The sequence below is a fragment of the Pteronotus mesoamericanus genome, unplaced genomic scaffold (genome assembly GCF_021234165.1).
Source record: "Pteronotus mesoamericanus isolate MK-2021 breed Mesoamerican mustached bat unplaced genomic scaffold, CSHL_Meso_final contig_90, whole genome shotgun sequence".
Lineage (NCBI taxonomy): Eukaryota > Metazoa > Chordata > Mammalia > Chiroptera > Mormoopidae > Pteronotus > Pteronotus mesoamericanus.
The window spans coordinates 22,452,461-22,476,990 of record NW_026555277.1 but is presented as its reverse complement, the minus strand read 5'-3'; the positions used below and the strand labels follow the sequence as shown (position 1 = coordinate 22,476,990).

Here is a 24,530-nt window from a genome sequence, read left to right as displayed (position 1 = left end):
TGAGTGGTGTCCAGATGTGATCCAAGCAATGGAGAGAACTAGAGGCTGTTGAGGACAATTCGGTCCTTTGTCAAAGACATTCCCCAGGTGGTTCAGGAGTGTGCTTGGCACCCACACCATGCTGTGCGCTCACGTCTAATTTGTCATGGATGGAAGCCTTCAGACCTTTTTCTTTCTCTCTCTCTCTCTTTTTTTTTTTTTTTTTTTTTTTTTGTACAATGGTAAGGCTTAATCTGTATTTCCTTGAGTTTTGTTTTTGAAACTAAGTTCAAGACTTTTAATTTATTTCTGTATTTTATCTGTATGTCCTTGAGCTTTGTTTTTGAAACTAAGGTCAAGACTTTTAATTTATTTCTTATTCCACCTTGGTCAACAATTATTAGGAAATTCTTATTGATCCTCTGTAAATCTGGGTTGTTTTTTTTTAAATTTTAAAATAGGGACTAGATTTCTATTGTTTGCATTATTAAATACCTTCTCTTCATATCATTGAAGCCACAAAATAATCCTAAGGAGGAAGATTTGCATTCAGAATTATTCATTTATATAGCATCCCTTTAACAACTGTATATTGAGAAAGAGGTTTGTGATGTGAATATAAAAATCAAAAGCTTCTCAGCTTTTCTCCCAAAGTCATATTTCATTATAGCTTTAAACATTTTCCCCCCAAATATATTGATTAAAGAACAGAAATTCTTAAGGTGCTGAAAAAAGATAAAAAAAAGATATCACCCCCATTAGTATAAAAATTCATTGAAGTCAATTTATTTGTTCATTACTATACCTAGTAGGGGTTCTGATCATAAACAACAAATGCTTGTTGAATGACTTGATTGGAATATCAAAAAGGGTATTAATATCTACTCCCTATTTACAAAGCTCAAAATGAATTGTGCTATTCAAAAGAAGGCTGCTAAGGTCTTATTCTTCCTGACCTCTGGGCTACTCTACTAGATATTTGTATTTATAAGCCAAGAAAGAAAAAAAAAAGATGCCATTATACAGTAAAAGATCGGTTAAGCATAGGAAGAGCGCTTTTTTCTCCAATCAGTTTCCTCAGCTATTTGGTAGAATTATTTCCCAGGTCTGGGGAGTTTGATTGTTTAACAGTAAGGATTCCTGGGAAGGTGTCATTTCTGTCCACAGACAGAGAACGACAGATTCCTTTAAAAGAGCAGTTTCTCAGCAAGTGCCCCAGTGCAGATCTTAAGCCTAAAAGAAATCTTGATCTCAGTGAACATTACCTTTTCCAGGAAAGTGAGCATGACCCTTTCTTTTTTTTTAAATTATATTTTATTGATTATTCTATTACAGTTGTCCTAATTTTTCCCCTCTTGCCCCCCTCCACCTAGCGTCCCCCACTCCCTCAGGCCATCCCCACACCATGGTTCGTGTCCATGGCTCAAGCGTTTGGGTTCTTTGGCTGCCCATTTCCTGTACTGTCCTTTACATCCCCGTGGCTATTCTGGAACTACCCGTATATAATGCACACCCACATTTTTGGCCCAAACTTTCAGGGGAAAAAAAAATCTTTCGTTTTAATTTTTTAATTCAATTATTTATTTATTTACATATTTATTTATATTTAGATACTTGTTTTTCATACTATAAAGGAATTTTAACATTTATTTTTTAACATATTATGATACAAGAAATTTAATGTAACAAATAATTACAAAACATAAAAACAGACACAAGGTACAAGAAATTTTATGTACCGTTAACAAATTAGTACTACCCATGTATAATGTACATCCTTATTTTTTCCTCAAAAATTTAGGCAAAAAAGTGAGCATTGTGCACGATGAAATAGGGTCCTTTTTCTTGGTGTTATGCAATCTTCTGTCATTCCTGGAATCAAGAGAACTTTTTCTCTGCCTCTCTTCCCCTTAACCTCCCCCAACTCCAAACTCTAGTGTTACTTTCTTAATTTTTTAAAAACCTTTGTGCCATGAGGCTTTTCCAGAAATAAGACTTGATGTATTATAGAATTGTACACCTGAAACTTATGTACTTTTATTAACTACTGCCACCCCAATAAGTTTAATAAAAGAAAAAATATATAAGCCAAAAAAAAGACAATAATACATTTCTGCCTAAATCTTGGGGTTTGAAAGAGGCTAAAAAAAATACATTTGCAATAGAACATAGTGGGGGAAAAAGGTCTTTGGAGTTAGACTGAAGATTGAATCCTGGTTTCAAGATCTACTGTAACCCTGAACTAATTATTGACCTACTCTAAGGCTTGGATCCCTCGTCTCTGAAAAGGGAACAATCAACTCTGCCTTGGAGGGAGTGTTCGTCTGCTAGAGCTACCATAACAAAGTACCACAGAGTGGGTGGCTTAAACAACAGTCTTATTTTCTCACAGTTCTGGAGGCTGGAAATCTGATATCAAGGCGTCAACAGGGTTGGTTTCTTCTGAGGCCTCTCTCCTTGACTTGTAGAAAATGGCCTCTTTTCCCTGTGTCTTCACAAGGTCTTCCCTTAGTTTACGTATGTGTCCAAATTTTCACATTTTCTTTTCTCATGAGGACACCACCATGTTGGGTTAGTGTTTACCCGAATTACCTCATTTTAACTGAATTGTCTCTTTAAAGATCCTATATCCAAATGCAGTCACATTCTCAGGCACTAGGAGTTAGGACTTAAAGACATCAACTGTTAGAGGACACAATTCAGCCCCTAACAGACTGTGACAAGGATCTATGAGGCAACATACATAAACTGCCTAGAAACGGTGTGTTTCTACATGTGCTACTTACCTCTTGCTTGCAGTGGGAATTTGTATCCGCCTTCTGCCAAGCCCATAGGCAACAGAACGCACTCACAATAGTCAATTCAGGAATGAGAGTCTTTTTTGGAGAAAGGAATGGCATCACTAGAGAGTTATCCATCTTGTATGGAGGCGTTGGTCCAACCACCATCTGTGCAAAGAATTCCTGCCAGAAGCTCATCGGAAGGTATGGCATCATGTCCTTAGACTCCAAGTGACAGAGCAGTTTTTGGGGTTGTTTTTTGTTTGTTTGTTTGTTTGTTTTTTATGACATGCAATTACAAGAGGAAAAATGCTTAGTACCTTTTTATTTTATGGTATGGAATTCCAATAAGATTTTATAATCATTTGCACATGTCTTGATTTTCCTGAATTCTGAAGTGGGAATCGTCCGCCTGAGAAAGAGAGAGAGAGAGGGCCCATATCTCAGTAACACATAGATACAGTAAGCAAGATGAGTTCATTTACATTCTTTATTAAGAGAATAATTTACCATAATGAAAAACAGATTATGGGAGTTCGTCTTATCATAAAGAGCTAAATGCATTGGCTTAGCTGACTTTTAATATCTGTAGGTAATCCTAATAGCCAGTATTTCTTGAATACATGCTAGGTATCAGTTACCTTCTCGTAAGTAATAGAGAGTAATAGTTAAAAACGTGAGCTCAACTGAGCCAAAATGCTTGGGTCAAAATCTCAGTTGAACCCTTATTGATTACATGATCTCAGTCCTTACCTAACATTACAACAGCTCAGTTTCCTTATCTATCAAAAGGGGGCAATCATCCCCACCAATAAGAGAGTTGAGAGGATTAAATGAAATGAATACATATAAGGTTCTTAGAACAAAAACCTGTCTTGCAGTAAACATTCTAGTGACACAGGGGTCTTTGCTTCCTGGCTAAGGACTTAATACAGCTTGTCATTTCGTTCTCACGACCGTTCCACAGCGTGAGTTCTACTATTATTTCCCTTTTATAGATGAGGAGGAGGTAGGCCTCAGCCAGACACCTGAGAGTGGTAGACTGTGGTTTGAATATGGGTTGCCTGGCTTGGAAGCTTGTACTCTTATTTCATGCATTAGGTTGTAGCTATTTGTCACACACACTTGCTGAGCCTGTGAGGTAATGAGTCCTGTCAGGCAAGGAGTCTTCTTTTTCAACCCCTACAGGCCCTGGAATGAAGAGATGCTAGACGCAGCTTGCAGGCTGGTTCTGGATGAAGTCTCCCTTCCAGGCTCAGCTCCAGGTGGGAAGGTAGAGTTCAAGAGGACTCTCATTGTCAGCTTCCTCTTCAAGTTCTACCTGGAAGTGTCACAGTATTAAAGAGGATGGTAAATGGGACCAACCCTGTATTAGCTTTTCCTATATTAGAGGCTGTGGTGATGCCACAAGTGGAGGCAACAACCCCCTGCCGGATAGCTGTTGAAGAGAAAAGAAAGCCCAAATTAGAAACACACGACCTTACTGGGAACACTTCAGGCTGTCTGTTGATGGCTTGTAAGTTTGGGCAAGAATTGCAAGCAGAGAACAAAGTTGTCAGGATATTGTCTAGCACTACTCAGTTATTTCGTTTCTAATCCATTGTTCATCTAGGTGGTGTGCAGAAAACTTGTTAATGATTTGAATATATTTTTCCTCAGTAAAGTATTTCTTCCACTTGCTGAGGGTCACCTGCATGCATTTGGCTTTCTTCTCTGGTTCAGCTTTCTTTCTCTCAACTGTAAGATGATGATGGCGGCAGCCTCTCCACACGGTTATCGTACAATGGGCCATCATAGAAAAAGGGCTCGGTACGGTCCATAGGGCTTGAGAGGAACATGAGGACGACTGCATAGACACTAGTACTAGGCAGTAGTAGTAATCAGGTAATCCAGGCATTCTCTTGCCTGGTCTGCCTTTCGACAATCAATCAGTCACAAGATTGTTGGCTAGGGAGGACACGAGTAAAAGCATTTCTCTGAATAAATTTGCTGGACGCAAAGGGAGCTTGAACCACATTGGCCTCGTTAATCCCATGCTACAACCAACTGACTAGAAGCCAAGAACATTTCTTTGTGTAGTATAGAAATTAATATGATCACTCTAAATAAGAGGAACAAAAGGACTCTCTTATCATTGCTTCTGAGGGTATCTTCTCCCTATACATGGGAACAACTATGAACCAAAACAGATCTATCAAATTTCTGAGACTAAAAGCTTGAAATCACGTATTAAGTGGCATATTATCACCAGGTAATCACAAGAGAAAAAATAAGCCAGTTGTCAATTACTCCAATTAATAGCAAACCAATATAATTTCCTGGGTAAATCAAGTGATATAATGCAAGTGATCTTGCCTTATAGTCTCATACTTTCAATTCAATTTCTTCAGTAAAGCCTTTGCTGGCTTTAATTTTTTATTTAAAATTTTTAATGTAAAAAGTAACCATTAGATATATTGTTTAAACCCTTGGATAAAGACCTAGATGACCCAGTTCTTTTAGTTCTAAGCAGTGTTCCTCCTGGGACGCCAGACGCAGTGGCTGGGAGGCAGTCTCTGTGTTTTCCTTTCTCTCGAGGTGGCAAGTGGTGCTGTACCAAGTTTTATGCACTTGTGCTGTGGTGTGCTTTGGCTCTTTTTCCTGGTTTAAGCATTCTATCCCTTTCATTTTATTTATTTAGCTTCTATCTTCCTGTTTTATTGACTTCTGGGTCCTCAAATCATTTAGGGCTTACATGTCAGAGATTCATATGAAACACTGAGGTGCTGGAAGTCAGTGATCTACTCTACACATTTCATCTTCATAGCGTGTAGACCTTCCAGAGCGTGTGTCCCGGAGGCCTGGGAGGCTGCTGTACCTCCAGGGTTCTGGACAGGGCGAGTCCTTAATAAATGTTAGTTTCATATTAGAGCTGCTTGTTAAGAACCACGCTATCTTTCCTTACGAGACCACTTAGGCTCATTTTAAATTTCTACAATGGTTCTATTTTTTAGGACCGTGTTCACTATCCTACCCTGGAAGACAAGTATGAGAGTGCTTTAGAAGACCTTCATTCTAGGTATCACTGAAGTGCAATTAACTACCAGGTTAGTGGCTTCTTTTTTCTTTTCTTTTTTTTTTTTTTTTTTTTTTTTTTTTTTTTGGTAATTCAAAGGCCTGGGCTGTAACTTCTTCACTCAGCCGTCCCCACCGACCTCTCAGTGATTCTCAAGCTTTGTAAGCCTGAGCTCCCCTTCTGAACTCACAGCCCTCTTTCATGGAAATTAAAATTTCTAAATCCAAGAATAATTGTGACTGAAAGCCTAGCTACCAATGGTCATTGTTTTTAAATGTCTGTTTTGATCTTGAAGTCTGTGAGTTTGGGTCTGTGGCCTTGAACCACAGGTACGAGTGAGCTGGCTGGCCTGTCACAGGCTTCTGCCCTTGGCGGCAGGGAAGCCGGAGAACAACCAACTTCACATTCTGTGTCAGGGCCATAGGGCTGCTTTGATTTTATTTTCAGAGGAGTAGTAAAAACAAGCCCTGGAAGTTGATGAAATGAAGTAATGCTTTTTTAAAAAGAGCTGCTAATTTATTTTGTTTGAATATGAATATACTTTGTTCCCCTATCCCTATTCACCAAGTGGGTTTTCTGTGAGTTGCCTTTTAGAGCTGGATCAAACATATGTTCTAAGAGCTATTTCAAGCTCCCCTAATGAAAGCTGACTATCAGAGAGAACAGAATTCCTCATAACTTTCAAATGGAATTTTCTGCCACAACATCATAAAAATATCACCTGAAGTCATCCTATTGGTAAACTGGATATGATTCAATGTGGTTTCCCTTGAAATTATTCTTAAGAAACTTTACCTTGAGGGTTTTATTAAGTCAAGAACATTGAATATGTTGTTGGACTTGGTTATAAAAGCTTATGGTATGTTGTAATGAACACTGAAATCGGTATATACCCTTCAGGTTTCAAGTTTGATATGTTAAAAAATTCAAACACACCAAACACCATTGAAAGTGATTATTTTGATTGTTAAAAACAGCTGCCATCTTCCTTGGTGTTCTGCAAAATATGGCAGCTGCAACCTTTGGCTTATAAATACCTAACCTTGGCAATGGAGTAAGCGGTAGAAAGGAACCACAACAAATGAGTGGGCATTCAAATCACTGAAAGAAAAGTGATAATCTTCATGTACTTAATAACCTTAAAAGGGACTTTGCTATTCTAGATTGCAAGACAAGGTTTGAAAGCAGTGTATCTCCCACACAGTCGAGTTCTGTTTCTGTTTTCCCTGTGGTTGTTCATAGACACGAATATCCACATTGCTATAGCAACTTCAGTGCTCATGGTGAGCATTTTCTCCCCAAGTCAGTTCCTTTGCTTTGAAAGCATTTTGATCAGCTTCAAAAGATCAGCAGTTTGAGGGGACAGCATTCTTTCTTCCAGCACTTCTTTAGCCACAGGACAAGCAGCAGCAAGTATCAAGTATAGCCTCCTTCCCCAGGAGATTCCCCATAGCTGACTACCAAAAACACAGCGTGATGTCTTCAGTTGAGATAATCAAGTTTGTATTTGATTATGGAATAGGACAAAGATATACTTTGGGATACTTCTTCAATTTTTTGGCAGGCCTCACACAGCGAGTTTTCAAACGCCTTTTTTTCAATGCTGTGTTTTATTATTTACGGTAAAATGTGTTATGTCACAGAAAAGTCTCAGAGTCTTTATAGATACCTACAAATGTGTTTCATTAGTGTCTGAGCTTAGGAATTACCTGAAATTTTGCTCTTTGGGAAGGAAAAATCTAGAATTGAATTTGGGGGAGTTTTCACTCAAATGTTGTTCAGGTTGAAAGCCCAGCCCAGCACCCTGGTGTAGCACTCAGAGACCACTTTACAGAGGGGGTGGACCCCTACTATCCGGAACATGAAAAACCGTAACTAATAGAGCCCTCATACATTTTGTATCTTTTGACTACCATCGGCTCCTCAAAGGAGAGGGAAAAGGGACCTGCTGAGAGCTTTTGGTGGTGAGGAAAAGCAGTACTGTGTCAGCGGTACTGTTGTGTGTCGGGCTGCTTCAAAGCCCTCTTCATGTCTCAATCCCAATATGTAAAATTTTATCTCTTTATCTCTTTTTCTCCCCCTACGTGGCCTAATGTCTACCTTTATTTAATGGTGCTTGGGCCAAACCCTAAATTATTTTTCTTGATAATCTTCTTTCTATCTTATCAAGCCAGGAGGACCGCAACAACCACCAAAAAAAAAAAAAAAAAAAAAAAAGCCAATACTCTTTTTTTGTGCATTGTATTATAGTCACTACAAAATTAAAGTTTATATTTCAATGAAACAAACATGGACATTAAAACAATGAATGCTTATTAGTGAGTATGTATTTTACTATAAAACAGTAAATTTTATATGAAGTAGGAATAAATTCCGAGCATCCTACACATCTTATGCCAATTAAATTTTTAAAATGACTTTACTTTCCACATATAATTGTCAGCTGAAACTTGGCTGATGTTTTATTGCTTATCACTTACATTATGAAAGCAATAGGGTTTTGGGTTTTTTTTTCATTTTCCAAGTAACCAATAAAAATGCTGAACACCTATTCAGATTACACATGCCACTCTCTCCTCGTGCCTCCTGAAGTGCCAGGCCTGCCCGCACTTGGTGAACCTCTGATCCACCTCAAGCCGAAGGTTTAGTTTTTGCGTCGCTCAAGCAGGTGGGCAGCAAGCCAAGACCGCTCTTCTGGAGTCCCGCGAGTGGCAAGAGGGCAGTGGAGAAGTGTGTTTTTCGCAGTTATCTTTACGTAAAGTTCCCATCCTAGGCATAATGGCACTCCTCCACTCGTGGTATTTGTTACATTAAATCCAAATGTTTAGAAAGGAAAAGAAAACAAAACACCAGTGGTATCCTGGACAGCTAGGGTCTTTCTTGTCAATTCCACCGAGCAGAAGCCTCAGAGAGCTTTTGCGGGACCATGGATGGCTTTGACTCTGGAAAATTGGCTATGATTGAAATGAGATGCCACTTTAGGTGGACTCAAATGCTTTATTTATCATCAATACATACTGCATATGTTTTTCAAACTGCACATTCTAGTAATCAAATACAAAAGTAGTTAACGTTTTCCCCTAGACACCCTACACGATATTGCATTGGAAATAGGTCCACTTCCATGGCTTCTTTTTCCCTCCGTAAAGGTTTAGGCAGCGTACGTTCTGTCGGTGATGTGTTGTTCTTTCTCCCCTCCTACCCCGCGATGTGGCTGATGCCGTGAGACTCATCTCAAAGAGTCCCTGCCTCATCCAGGGCTCGAGGGGCCCGTGAACTGCAGTGTGGACAACAGATGGGGTGGGACGGGGAGCCCTTCCAGAGCTCTTCCCAGGCCTCACCTTGACCCACCTACTGTATTCCCTTTACCCCCGCGTCTGCCAGAGAAAGCCTCTGGGAGTGTGGCGTCAGCCCTAGTGCCGAGCACAGCGCGGACGCAGGGAGCTGTGGGGGGGGCTGCACGGCCCAGCTGAGCAGGCTGCTCCCCAAGCGGAGCTCTAGACCCAGAGCTGCCCTTTCCCTTTAAACAGTGGTCACTTTGTTGGCAATTTCCCTGGAATTTCCACCTGCTACGCTCCCCTCACCAGCCTCCCTGGCAGGTAAGGCCTTCACCCCAGGCGCTGAGCTTGGCCTATATCATGTCTCTTAACTCCTTTTTTGTTTATACCGCCAATTTTCTTCCAATAACCAACCAACCAGGAAACCTGAAATGCAGGAGGAGACATTGTGTTCCTTAATTTCTTCTTTGGTTAATGAAGCATATTTAAGGTATGTACAGAACCAGTAGCAAGACATTTTACACCACAGGTCTCTAAGAAAGAGGAATATTAGTCAATAATCACCCAAAGTGTATCTTCCTTTGGCTTCATTCTTTCATCAGAAATGTCTGAGTCATGAATTTTACCAAGTATTTCTTAGGCTGTTCCACTCAAAATAGAAAAAAGAGGGCTCTTCTGGTTGAAGACATGCCTTCAACATTTTCTATAAACATGGTCATGATGTCACTGTGCTTTTCTGCAAAATATATGCACCATACTTAGATACAAGCAGTAAAATAACTTTGATAGCAACAAATAAGGAAATACATGAGCATTAGCAAAATGACATAATTTTATATTACCAGGAAGGTTTATATTCATTTACTTATACAAATGGAATTTGTACTAGAAATGTGTGTGGTCTATATTCAGAAAAAGGGGGGCAGGGTGGGAAGAGAAAAACGTTGTGGCTATACATCCATCCCAGTTTCCCTATTGAATTATTGAAATTAGCTTATTGTCCTATTAATAGTGATACTTTTCATTTTCAAAAGTATTCTGGTTTAGATGTAAGTTACATGGCTACCACCTTATGAGAGATGTTTATAATATGATTATTAAAATGATACGTTGGTTATTTATTGAACAGAATGTAGACCCAAAGCAGCTTCCTCAAGGTCATGCACCCGTCTGGTATTAAGTACACCACAGGTGAAGCCATCTACTGTGACCACATCCCTGCTGTGGATAAAGAACTTTTCTTGGCTTTTGTAACAAGTTCAAGAGCTCATGCTAAGATTGTGTAAGTGACTGAGTTCTTACCTGATAGACATTAACGATTGCCTTTCCATCTAAGTCACATTCGTGAAAAGTAATGGTATGAGCAGGGTAAGCTTTTTTTTGGAGACATTCACTGCAGATTGGAGGTGAAACGGGATCTAAATGTAGGGTTGACTACAGTTCGTTTCTCCCTCTGATAACTTCCTCATCTCCGGTCTGGTTTCCCAGTTGTCTGGTAGAGAACTTACCTTACCGCTCTGCTATCTCATTCTCCGATTAAGCCCGGTCCCCTCGCGCGGGGGCTGCGGGGCTGCTCGGAGGGCCCCGTTCTGTGTGCTCTCGCCCGGGTCCATTGATCTGTTGGAAGCGCTCAGCCCGCCAGGCGTCGTGGACGTCTTGATGGAGGAACCTCTTGAAGGCGTGAACTCCTTCTGCCCTTTGACCGAACCTGAGAAATTTGGGGGGTCAGAGGAGGTACTGCATTTTTATTTCTGTTTTAACAGTAACTTCCCCCATTATGGCACTTGCAGATTGTCTTAAAGAAAGCATCGCATTTGGCAAATCATTAAGGATTCCAATATCTTTTGAATGCTTACTCTAAAACAGTTTATTCTAATGGTGAATGAATTCAAATACATTCATTTTCCACGTAAGCCAAAAAAGTTGACCGGTTAGGTAAAAGGTACTTGATTATTTTATATTTTCTAGTAGTAAGATAATGTGCTGCTAACAAGTATGAAAGAACAAATGGGGAGAGAATAATAGTAATTTTTATTTGCTAATCTCTCTTCTGAGAATCTCTTGCCATTGCCCCAGCCAATGTGTCCAAAGTCAAAGTCCAAGTTCAAGCAGTATCTCCCCCAGGCAGCCTTTCCTTGCCCTTTAATCCAGGTGTTCTTTCTCCCTTTCTGAACTCACCTTTACTCATCCATTCATACCACCATGTATTTAACAGGCATTTTTTATATATATATTGGATTGTTTATGTATATCATTGTGCACGGAAATAACACTGTGTAAAATCAGTTAAACCAATATGACTCCTGCCCTCAGAAACACACAAATATGAAAAGAAACAGGGATATAGATATTTTCCCAGAATCCACACTTTGGCAAAAGCACAAGCCAGGAACACATTGATCAAATATTTACAAGACACATAAGCATTACAGTTAATGATTTTTATGTTAGGACTCATATATCCACAATAATCATTAACCTCTATAAGCAAATGTTTTGGTCACTTGAAGAGAACGTGGGAGGTGGGTGTAGGTAGGGCAGCGGAGAGTAATGGCGGGGGAATGGGGACAACTGTAAATGCACAACAATCAAAAATAAAAATAGATTGATCATACATGAAATCTCTTGAGAAAAGACTGATATAAGTATGTGTGTGCATAGTTATAACTATGTTAGTTAGATTTTTAAAAGAAAGAGACAAGGGGTTCCTGGGAGACCCCAGAACGGTTGGCAATGCCTTGTAGTCCTTGTCCTCACAGGGCTTAAAGTCTAGAAGACAAGGCAGAGCGGACCTCTGATGAACTTTCTACCTTGTAGTAAGCTTATTTATTGATATCAATGCCTTATGTATTTCCCCTGCCTGGTAAAAGTCCTTGAATGAGGCCCCACGTCCGACTGACCTATATATTCCACACGCTGCTTCCCAGGTAGCAAGTAAATGAGTAGATGAACAATGCTAGCATTGTTGCTATTTGAAAGTTTCAAATGATTAAAATTTTGGCTACCGTATCGTTAGTTATCAGAAAATACAACAAAGGAGTTTCAGCAGGTTTTATGCAGAACTCAGGCTGCTCAGTTTAGTGTTCGCCCAGAAGAGCTTCATCCTTTGAAACAGCCCCTACCTCTGGCTCTTGCTGGCAGACTTAGTTGATAAATATGGAAATTTGACGACTGACAGTCTCAAGTCAAGTTGAAACTCCTCTAAGACATCGTAATGCGGCACTGGCAGAAGACAATGAGAATAGTGGCCTTTTACATAAGTGTTAACTAAACAAGGAAAACCATTCCAGTCTGCATGATAGTGTCTGCTCTTTGAGGTGTGGGTATGTTGATTATAAGCCTCTGGGGGGAGGAGGGGGCACGTCTGTGTGCCAGGTCACAGAGGCAAAGCCAGGCATCCATGCAGAGCCGAGAACAGAGCCACCGTAAATGGCTGCTTTTGTTAGTTTCGTTCCTTTTTCTACATTTGTCTATAGCATGTTATGCCTTTTTAAATTTTTTTCATTGTAGAAATTCTAAACATGCACAAGAATAGAGATTCAACAATTATCAACATTTTGCTATTCTTGTTTCATTTATCTCCTCACGGCCCCCACCCACCCATACTCAAGAAACACACTGTGTGCGTGTACGTGTTCTGGATTTAACTTTCTTAATTGTGATCATGGTTTAAGGTAGGAGAGAGAATAAAACAGTCACGGTGACTTCTTCCAGGCCTGAGTATTTTACCTTCCTGGAGCTTTGATTTTGTTCTGTTTTCTACCAACTTTGTGCCCTGGTCCCTGTGTCAACTCCTTAGGCTGCCTCTGCCGCCTGCAGGAGAAATGAATGTTGTGCGCTTGGTTGTGCCTTGGCTCGTCCAGCCTCCAGCCTCTCCCTAAAATGCCTGTGTTCCACCGCGGTCTGGGGCAGAGCCTTGCTCACTAGCAGTGCTGCACTATCCCTCTCTCTCCTCTTCCTCTCTGGATGAGATAGGCTGTAACCTTCGGGTCCTCCCCATCTGTGAAGGCAAAAGCTCCCTCTCAGAACGGCCCCGCTTGTGGTATGGCAGGCGCAGGCCAAGCCATAGGGCTGGCTCTCCTGGGCCAGCTGGCCTTTGAGCAGCTCTGCAGGCGGGGCCTGGATGGAGCCTGAGTCTGCTGCCCAGGAGGCAGCACCACTCCCGACCTCTTCAGCCACCACTGCCGATGACATAGCAAAAGAAAACTTCCCCAGTGCCTTGGGGCAGCAGGCCAGCTCTGACAAAGGCACTGCCCTACCAGACCCTCTGCTAACCATGGCACTGTGGTTAAGACACGTGTGAAGGGGTCACTTACTGTGTGTCTAGCTCTGTGCTAGGAGGAAGGAGAAAAGTAAACAGGAGGAGAGGACCAGTTGTCTGCCCTTCTCAAAAACAAGATCTTTTCTGTGTTGTAGATGTTTTTCGTGGGTCGGCTTGTCTGTGCCGTGATTGCAGAGTCTGAGGTTCAGGCGAGGAGAACTGCGAAGCTGGTGAGGATTGTCTACCAAGATTTGGAGCCCGTGATCCTAAACATTGAGGTAATGCGTTCAAGCGTAGGGCCGGAAGAGCAGATTTCAGTGGAATGTCAGTAAAAATGCTTTTGGCTTTAGTAGCAGGAAAGAAAATATGACTCAGAATGGCTTCCAAAACACAGACACTATCAGTGTCAGCAAGAAAGCTGATCTTCTGCTTCGTCTCCTGCTGCCCACAGTATAGGCTGTGTGTGCTGCGCTCACAGGATGACAGCCAGGAGCTTCCAGCTCATGCCCCAGAAGCAAAAGCGAGCACCATTGTCCCAACAGTCCAGGAGTCCCCAAACCCAGCCTCGTTGGGCCACTCGGTCCCATATCCAACTCTGAGTTAATGACTGTCCAGAGGAAGGGGGGAGGGAGCTGCTGTCGCTACTGGGAAGCCAGAGCCTTTGAGGTGCAGGGGCTGTGCAGGGAGGTGGGGGAGACCCGGCCGGAAATCTGAGCGCTGTCCAGAAGAGGACAGGTGGGTGGAATGCTGGATGGACAACCACAACATCCAGGAGAGGAGACACACCCTGCAACTCTGTGCGGCAGGTCCTTGGAAATCATTGTTTCATTCAACATTGTTTTGTGATAATGTTGATGACATGTCTTAGGAGTTTAACTCTTGTTTCCATCGTCAATTAGCCTTTGGTCAAATTGGTTTTGTCATATATCATTTTGTCACAGCTCTAAGCCCTTGTCAATGAGGGCTTACTCTGTTCACCTTCACCTAGGTTCTCACACAGCGAGAACCAACAAGGTGCTCCAGGAAGCAGACGTGGGAGGCACTGCTTTTAGATCCTTTCATGTACATCTTAAATTAGTATGAGAAATAAATCCTATGATGCTTAAAGATATTTTGGCAACTTAAACAAATTGGAGAATTGCATTTTCTAACCTGTTTTTTAGAAAGGAGCTTGAAATTTAAAAAGGTTTTAAGATTCATCTCCATGTAATGATACAGTGTTCTGCATAAACTCGTTGGTTCTTGTAATTTACTAAGCAATAAAAGCATGAAAGTTGGGAAAGCAGCATGAATAGATTAGATTCAGCACATATAGACTCCGTGTACTCTGGGAATACAATATTATCTTCACAGCATAACGCATAAGCTGTTCTCTAGGCAATAACATACCCTGAGGCAGAAAATGAAGAAATGACTTGGCCAAGATTAGTGTCTCCAGCAAAATTTGGCCTTGGGTATGTTTCCTATCGTGCTGCTTTATGCCAACGACCTCTGAGTGTGTTTCCAGACAGCATCCTCTGTGTTTTAAAATTAAAATAAAATCATGTCAAGAAAACAAAAATACAAAAGTGTAACTGAAGTCAAAGAGTGATTAGACCTACTAAATTTCCCTGGACACTTTCAAATTCAAACCGATTGTTCCTTCTCAGACCGTTTCACTCGTATGTTGCCTGTTCTGCTTCCTTACTTTAATATATTCCTTCCCCAGCATTTTGTTTTAGAGTTAGAATTACATCTTCATAAGATATTATTCACATAATGCTTTGTCCAAAATTTTGCTTGTAATCCTTAGCCCAATACCAGTGGCTTACTGTCTTGCCTTTCTTCCCCCAACCTTCCAGACAAATAAAATTCCAAACTGACAAATAGATACTACTCTCTTTCTGTCCTCCCCAACTGCAATCAGCAGACTTATAATTGTCTGCCAGGGAATACCAGAATCAAATACTAAACTTTGACATGGTGGAGTAGGGCTACCTCATGTTTTCATCAGAGGTTGAGCTCTCCAGGGTCAATTTACTAGATTAGAGTGGGTTTAATCTAAGTCAATTTACAGTAGGGAAATATGCCCAGGTCCCTACACATTAAAGTTCTTTTATCACTTTCCTGGCCAAAAAATTGGCTCAAAGTTACTCAAAGAGCAAGCAGCAGTGACTTTAAAAAAAAAAAAAGAAAGAAAGAAAGATTAAACTTTTAAAAATAGGATTTATAAAACTTCTGTTCCCAACCTGGAATATCTGAGCCTTAGATTAATAAGAAAATCATATGAATTGATTCCAGTAGAAAAGTGTGTTATCAATCAAAATAGGATAAAAACACATGTATCTCTGTCTCTAATCTCTAAGGTTTAACCCAGGTTATGCTTTTTAGAGTTTTTAATAGTTTGAATGGAAAAACTCTTGGCTTGAAGGGTCATGCTAATGATCGTGGTAAGAAAAAAATATGCTCTTGACCAGGATCTCTCATCAGTCATCATGATCAACAAAAATAGCTGATTCCCACACAGAGCTCACTACATAGTTACATAGATTTAAGCTGGTTTCCTATATTAATTCACTAAATGCTCAGATCCTCTGAGATTAAAACCTATTGTTATCCTCATTCTGATGAGGAAACTAAAACACAAGTTGACCCACACAGCTGGACAGTGACAAAGAAGCAGTCAACAAACACTATATCAAAGAACCTGCACCCCAGAGTGGTAAAAACAAATCAACCCCCTTTCAGTGGAGAAAATGGCAGGATCACAGTAGACCATCCCTGTAAGGTATGTTGATAGAAACCTACTGGTGTGGCTAAAGGGAACCAGAGTTAGGAAACTCCCCAGCTTCCAGCAGGTTAGAATTCCACAGGTGGGCAATAACCCATGGTAGATAATGCTGCAGGAGCTGGCAAGTCACATTGTCCAGCTGATGCAATGGTTACAGCAAGATAAATTGCTAAGGATAGGTGAGAAAAACAACCTAGATTATTATAGCTACGTCCCAGGCTATGTGGCCCCACTACTGTGCCCCTTCACTAGGCACCCAGAGGAAGCCAGGAAGGACCGGTATATAGGTGGATTTGTGGTGCCCATGCTGTGATTATAGTGGACGCTTTTTCAGAGCCGGAGGTCCCAGGTGCTCTACTGCGCTGTGCAAATGCTGTGCTCACCTCCCTGAAGGAGGAGCATGGGGCTGGCAGGCAGGGCTGCCGTGTCTACTGCTCGCACTGACTGAGCACCTATTATATGCCATGGAAGCTCTTCATGTGCCTCACTTCATTTTATCCTCTCCACCCCTATTGGAGCTATGTGCACAACGACACCTCCATTTTGACAGATGAAGCTGAGAAAGGTGAAGTAGTAGACCCACAGTCGAACAGCTAGTAAATGGAAAAAATGGCCACAACTCCAACTGGGTCCAGAGCCCATGCCCCGTGTGGCCTTGGCTGTATAAAACGAGTTGTGCAATGAAAAGAATAACCCACCTGGAAACTATTAGTTCCATTCTGGGACCAAGTAGGTGCCAGGTTTTTCTGAGCGTACTCCCTTTCTCTTGACTAAACGAGGACATTTGCGTTTGCTCCGTGGAAGCCTGGTCCTCCGCTCAGCTCTGCAGCCACGCTAAGAGCGCCTGGGTTCCAGAGCAAGAGGACAAGTGCTGCCCAGATGGAGATGATGCCACTGCTTGTGGCTGTTGCCCAGGTGGCCTCACTTTTCTGTTCTCTTTCTAGGAAGCCATCCAGCACAATTCCTTCTTTGAGCCAGAAAGGAAACTGGTATATGGAAATGTTGGTGAAGCGTTTAAAGCGGTTGATCAAATTGTTGAAGGTAAAACTACCTGAAAAAAAACGAAGAGAGAGGAACCCACCCTGAAAGCCTTCTAAAGCACGCCTCCTTTAATGTTGCTCCCCAGGAACAAGCACTTCAGGCATAAATGCGAGGGAGGGGGGCGGGGTTGTGTGCGGGGAGGGTACACAGCAGGGAGGCCCTGGCCATGGCAGCCACCACGCAGTGGCCACTTGCCCTGAAAGAAAATTGCAATGTGGAAATGCTGCTGAAGCATTTAAAATGGTTGATCAAATTCTTGAAGGTAAAACTACCTGGGAAAAAAAATGATGGAAACAGTTGTGGTGATAGTTGTTATAGAAATGTTTTCTCTTTTTCTGTTCACATCTACGTAGCAGGTTGGGATTTGAGGCTCAGACTGATTAAGGAACATGAATGACCACAGTCATACAATAGCCACTAAGTGACAAAGCTGGTTGTGAAATTGATAGCGCTTTTCTTTCTAAATGACTTCCCACTTCCATGCTTCTTTCTCTGTCATCCTTTCTCTGATTTCTCCCTCCTTCCGTTCCCCTACCTTTACTTTACTCTTTCCCTCCCTTTCTCCCTCCCTCCCTTCTCTCCAGACCTCCTTCCAATACATATACAGGCGCACCTCTGAGGTATTGTGGGTTCAGTCCCAGACCACTGCGATAAAGCGGGCTGTCATTTTTTGCTGGTGGAGGGTTTCGCCTTCAATTTGTTTTTTTAAAAAAAGCAACATCCGTGAAGCACAAGAAAGCAAAACACAACAAAATGAAATATGCCTGTGTATGGATAAAATAATACTGATCTCAAAGATCCATTATGAAGATTGTAAGAGGTAATAATGTGTGCTTGGCACATAGGAAGAGATCCAGAACTGTGAGCAATAATTATTACTAGGTTAAGGTGTTTTTGTTGTTCTCCTCTAGAAAAGGTTACCTTTTATTTGAGCTAACACAATGGCAGGCGTGCATTTATCAACGTCCGTGTTTCCCAGTTTCCCTCACTGTTAACATGCGTATGAAACCTGCCTGGCGATTCCTGTGCGCCTTCCTTGGGATCCTGGAGTTGGAGGATCCAGGGTACCCCAGGAATCTGTTTTTTTGACCAGTTTTAACAGTGCTCCGGGCGATTCTTAAGGTTAATAAAATGTGGCAAACACTCGAAGGATGAGTTTGTTTGGAGCAGAAGAGGAGGGAGCATATTTAGCAGAGAGGGTTCATGGTGTGACCATCTGGAAGTATCAATATTTCGGGGCGCTCCTCCACTTGTGCCACAATATGATTTTATGTAAGGATGTAATTATTGTATTTTTTCCTGCCATCTTATTTAATTATTTAATTCAGTTAGGTAATTTATTCAAGCTGTCTTTTACTTGAATTTAACTTGCTACTCGCATCATACCCTGTTAATAAGTATAAAAATGGCACAGAAATGTTGGAAGGGACTTTTAAGTTTACATTCTCTTAGCTCACTGCCTTGAGGTTGGTTTTTCTTACTCTGTGATTGTCATTTGGATTAAGAATCTTTGACTACTTCTTTCAGTATGAGATAATTGGAGGTAATTATCATAACAGCACTTTATCTGCCCCTTAGGAAAATAGGTGCTCCAAGAAAAAAAATACTTAAAAGATAAAATATGTAGAGCATTATACCAAGTCTTCGACTTTGTTCTTGAAGGAAGCGGTGTTATTGTTTGTGAAGACAGAAGCCAGCCCTCTCTAACCCTGGTGTCATAAGCGTTAGGGAACACTGTTTACAAATGAGCCAGCTGAGGCCAGAGAGGCATGCGATTGACCAGGAATCAAATATATCTAAGTTTTCCAACTCTGGAGTTAACACATTCTCTCCTCTACATTAAGCTGCTTCTCATTTATCTCTTTAAAATTTCATTAGCTGGGATGGGCTTTCCGCTGGAGAGGTAGATGGCAATCTGTGTAGCAGGATTTGCGAGGGACCTGGGAGCCCTGGAACGGAGATTATCTTCCCCACAGCCTGTCCTGTTGGGCATCGTGCAGATAAACGCCTTCATATCTTAACGGCTTTTCCTTCTTGAAGGGCCCCTTATTAAAATGTAAATATGCCTGGAGGAATCATTCCTAAATCCATACTGGGATAAAATTTTATCTCAGGGATTAGCTGAACAAATTGGTTTCCAACCTAGAGAGTTGAGAGCAACACCCCAGAGTAAAGCGAGGGCACCGCGGTGTAGGGGCGCGGGCTGGACAGCACGCTGTCACAGGGCTCTAGAGCTTGCCTACCTTCGAGGTTGGAGCAGAAACAGCTCTGTCTGGTATTTTTTTAGGTCTGTATTTTTTTTTTAAATGAAGAAAATATTTAACAAAATAAATCAAGTGGATAGGTGTAATTATTAACATTGCAAACCATGAATTTGAGCCTGCTGATAAGTGTAGAGTCTTTGATAAAAGCTTAAGTTGAAATTGAGATCTTAGAGCTCGACATTTTAATTTTTGTATTTTGTAAATGAGGCAGAATCTGTTCATTCTTCTGTACTCTTTCTTTACTCAGGTTTTGGATAAGACAGGAAGTCCAGACTCCAGTACAAGAGATTTCCTTGAGTATCTTTCTCAAACAATTTACAAGTCACTATTATTTGGTACATTTTTAATTTTTAAAAGTTCTGCCTCCCATCTAGCATGATGACTGTCATAGTTGTGTTCTGGGTTTTTTCTTAACCTCTGTTTTTTTATTTTTTCCCACCCTTCCAGTGTGTTTCTTGAACATGTTTTAGAATTCCATTTTGATTTGTCAGTAATGGGGGGATTTGTTTTTGGTTTTATAACTTTATTTTACAATCGGTGATTAGCTCTCATCCACATTGACTGTAGATTTTTGAAAATGGTGACAAGTACATAGGTAACTAATATATAGAACTTTCATGACATATAGAGTCTTCATTACATTTTCTGGACAGTCACCACCTGAATACAGTATGGGACATTCCTGATTCCTTTGGCCCAGACATACTTTCCCTCATTGATAATATAATTGCTTTAAAAATGTTCTCTACATACATTGAGAACCACATGAAACAATGTTATAATTTTGTTTCAAACACAATTTAAGAGGAAAGGGAAGTCTATTGTGTTTACCTCTACTTTTATTCTTTCCATTGCTCTCTTGCCTTTCCGATGTTCCAAGATCTTTTTTTTTTTAATCATTTCCTGTCTGTTTCAAGAACTTCCCTGAGCCACTTGTTATTTTAGGACAGGTTTTTTGAAGACAAACTCCCTTAGATTTCCTTCATCTGAGGATGTCTTGATTTCTTTTTCATTCCTGAAGAACATTTTCACTGGATATAGAATTCCAAGTTGACAGGTCCTTTAGCACTTGAAGAAAGATGTTGTGCCAGTTCTTCTGGCCTTCATGGTTTCTGACAAGAAATCTGCTGTCTTTTGAAGTATTTTTCTCTTATAGATGAAGTCATGTTTTTCTATCATTGTTTTCAAGATACCACTTTGTGTTTAGTTTTCAGAAGTTTAACTGTGATGTCTTAGCATGAATTTCTTTGGCTCATCCCTTTGGGACTTAATCTGCTCCTTGAATCTGTAGGTTTGTGTCTTACCAAGTTTGGAAAATTTTCAGCTATTATTTCTTCAAATGCTTGACTTCAGCAACACAAGTTTTTGATCTTTTATTTTAGTCACACAGGTTCCTTGGGCTCTGTTCATTTTCTTCTCAATCTATTTATCTCTAGTGTTCAAGCTGGGAAATGGCTGTTGTTCTATATTCTTCTTCATTGTTAATTTCCTCTGTTCTCTCTAGTCTGTGGTTGAGCTCACCAGTTGAGCTTCTTACATTTTGGTTGTTGTAGTTCTAAAATTTTCATTTGGATCTTTTTATATCTTCTGTTTCTTTGTAGAGATTTTATATTTTTTCATTTATTTTAAGTGTTCATGCCAGTGTTCACTGAACCATTTTTTACAATGGCTGCTTTAAAATCCTTGTCAGATAATTTCATGGTCTCTGTCATCTCAGTGTTAGAAACTGTTGATTGTCCTTTCTCATCCAAGTTGGGTTCTTGGTATGAAGAGTGATTTTTTTTATTGTATCCTGGTCACTTAGTGTATTATGTTATAACACTCTGGATCTTATTTAAGTCTCCTAGTTTACCAGAACTCCTCTGACCTTGTGTTGGTGGGGGAAAGTATTGGGGGGAGGGGCAGCGGGCAGCAATGCCTTGTTATTGCCAATGTGGAAGTCTAGTTTTCCCGTATGGTCTCCACCGACTACCACCCCAGAAGAGGGTTTTGGGTACCTCATTGAAACCTAATAAGGGAGGGAGTCTAGGCTCTTCCCTCAACTTTTGCAGGTAAAGACAGGTCCACAGTTTTTTCTGTAATGTTTCACTGGAGTAGAGTAGTTTTTTTATATAAAATCTTTCTGCCTTGCTAGGTGTCTTCTTTCCTGGTCCTTAGTTTAGAGAAAGTAAGCTTTTCTTGAGAATTTTTACAAAGATTTTTAAAATTTATTCTTAGAGAAAGGAGAAGGGAAGGAGAAAGAGGAGAGAAACATTGACGGGTTGCCTCTCGCATATGCTGTGACCGGGGACTGGCCCCACAACCCGCACGTGCCCCAGCTGGAAATCAAACCCATGACTTTTTGCTTTGTGGGCCAATGCCCAGCCAACTGAGCTACACCAGTCAGGGCTCGGGACTTTTTTTCTGTTTTTGCCAGCTAGTATTTATGGATTTCTGGCTCCTCTGGTACGAAATACAGGCTATATGAAGCAAACAACAACAATGTAACCCATTGAATTTACCATTATATCTTTCCTTGGGTCCTAAAGTCCCCAAAGTCCCCAGTTGTCTGCCTTCTCCTTTCTATCTTTGACAGTCTTCATATGTTTCTTTTATATATAACGTTTATGGCTGTTAGCAGAAGGAACAGGGAGATATGCATCTGCACCATCTTGTCTCAGAACTAGAAGTCTCGTTGTCATACTATTTTGACTCTAGACACCTTTCCCTAGGATTCTGTGACCCACTGTATTGGCAGATATGACAGGTCCCTTTACAGAACTTTACTTCAAATAAAGTTTCAGGTATAATGAAAGCTAAAGGTTATTGTTTGTGGCCCTTCGCCCTGTGGCCTACTGCCCCAGCAGAAGTCCTGCCAGTGGACTTTCTCCATAATAAGAAAACAGCTAGGGGAAGCTACTTGTCCTATCTGACAGCCTTCTGGATTCTGCTGTGTTTTCCTCTAAAGGTGAAATACGTATGGGAGGTCAGGAGCATTTTTATATGGAAACCCAGAGCATGCTTGCTGTTCCCAAAGGAGAGGATCAAGAAATGGGTATCTGTGCATCCTCACAGTATCTCAGAGGCATGCAGGTAACATGGGACCTTTATGGAAAGAATGTAGCTAAATGGTTTCTGCCTGCAAAATACACAAAGAGCAATTAGAGACAAAAATGTCACTTCAGAAACTGAAGGACTTTGGAGTGCTAATAGCCATATTCTCATGCATTTGAGAATTAATAACTTTGAGCTTTTAAGCTAGTATTATAGGAGTAGAGGCCTTCTGTTTGTGGATCTGTAACTAAAACAATTATGGAATCAGCAGGTCTCTTTTGCTATATTTTTGACACTGTTAAGAATACAAAAGAAGCAGTGAATTACCCCTTAAACTGTTGAATGATAATATGGGTAAGTTGTTAAAAGAGTAAATCCTAAGAGTTGTCATCACAAAAAGAATTTATTCCTTTTTTCCTATTATATCTAAAAGAAATGGTGAATGTTAACTAAACCTATTGTAGTAATCATTTTGTAATCTATGTAAACCAAACCATCATGCTGTGCACCTTAAACTTATACAGTGGTTATATTAATTGCTTCTCAATAAAACTGGAAAAAGAATAAAAAAGAAAAGAGAAGAAGGTCTGTCCTCCAAAGTTTATAATACTCAACTCACATGAAGCAGTTAGGAAACCACACCAGCAAGAATGTGACCCAATGTAAAAGCAGCTAAGTCAGAGTCTGCATACCTGGAAGAATTAAGAGAACAGAGGGCTGCTAAGAGCTAGAGTCCTCCAGAAAGTCCCATGGAGATCAGGTCTTAAGTTTGGATTTATACTGAAAATGAGGTTTGTCTAGATTGTGAGGAGAGATACCATTTCCAGACAATTCTGCACCAAGATCAAATACCACTTGTTCGTTCATTCATTCATTCATTCACCTGTCCCTTCTGCAAACATTTATTGCCTATACATTAGGCAGCATGCATGTAAGAAAGGAAGGATAGTACAAGAACTGCCCGGCTGGAATGGAGGATGCACTTTAGGGGTGGCTAGTTTAGGCATGGGGGTGAAAGCAGAGGTCTTGATTCAGTAGGTCATAAAGAGCAGTGTTATTACCAGAGCAAGTACGAATGTGGGAATGCAGAGAATGAGGCCTTTGGAAGGTGACACACTAAGAAGGGTCAGGCGAACTCCATTCTAGACCTATTCTGCTCCTGACTTCCTGTATGAAGTTGAGCCCATCACTTCATCCCCATCTTTAAAAGCATTAGGATGGCAAAAAAAGAGCAAGACCTGAATCCAGAAAAGACCTAGTGGCCAACTGTACAGTAATCCAAATGCGGGGTGAAAAGAATGCATTTTCTAGTGGAGAACAGCGGAATTCAGGGAAAAGACCCAATCTGAAAGAGGCTGGGAAGGCCACAGAACCTCATTGCTTCAGGAAACATATTCCTAGGGATTCGTGTGAAAAACATGCTTTGGTATATGAATAGTTCATGGGGGAAATTTATTAAAACAAAGAAAACTTAGCACAGAAGTATCTCATTGCTATCAAGAGTACTACTCAATATTAATGATAGTTTTGGTGATGTCATTGTAGCCAAATACCACTGAGATCACCATGGTTATTGGAAATTGTCCCGTTATTTAATGTAACCACACAATTTGTGTATCATGTACAACATTGTAGAATTAAAACCTGGAGGAGCTGTCTCAACTCCCTTGCTGCTGATGGGACAGATTAATGAGAACTGTTGTCATCCATAGGACATAGTTGCTTCGGTCTTGAAGGTCCCAGCTAACAAGGTCATGTGTCATGTAAAGCGTGTTAGCGGGGCGTTCAGGGGGAAGTTGTTTAAAACTAACATCATGGCAGCCATCACCGCATTTGCAGCAAACAAGTGGAGAAAATCTGCTGAATAGACTAAACATAAAGTGAAGTCATGCTGAATATTAGCAATATCAGAATTAAGGAGGAAGAATTTCAGTCAAGGTTATTTAAAATCATATATAATGTACACATACACAAACAAGCTGCCAGTTATTACAACTTTTTATCATATATTGTCCAACCACATACCATAAGAGACAAAATAAGAATCAGTTACAAAAAGAATAATTACC

At 40.7% G+C, this 24,530-nt stretch overlaps 1 protein-coding gene across 1 annotated transcript in view; it reads left to right on the top strand.

The window, feature by feature from the left end:
- The window catches only part of LOC129080714 (aldehyde oxidase-like), a 67,760-nt gene that overhangs the window by 19,549 nt on the left and 23,681 nt on the right, over window positions 1-24,530 (top strand). The window contains 13 exon segments of the mRNA XM_054586212.1: window positions 1,147-1,214; window positions 1,216-1,257; window positions 2,779-2,963; window positions 3,948-4,093; window positions 4,096-4,109; window positions 5,753-5,845; window positions 10,222-10,247; window positions 10,249-10,374; window positions 10,673-10,826; window positions 13,509-13,631; window positions 17,068-17,164; window positions 22,376-22,500; window positions 24,174-24,307. Coding sequence (XP_054442187.1) covers window positions 1,147-1,214; window positions 1,216-1,257; window positions 2,779-2,963; window positions 3,948-4,093; window positions 4,096-4,109; window positions 5,753-5,845; window positions 10,222-10,247; window positions 10,249-10,374; window positions 10,673-10,826; window positions 13,509-13,631; window positions 17,068-17,164; window positions 22,376-22,500; window positions 24,174-24,307 — 1,333 coding nt within the window.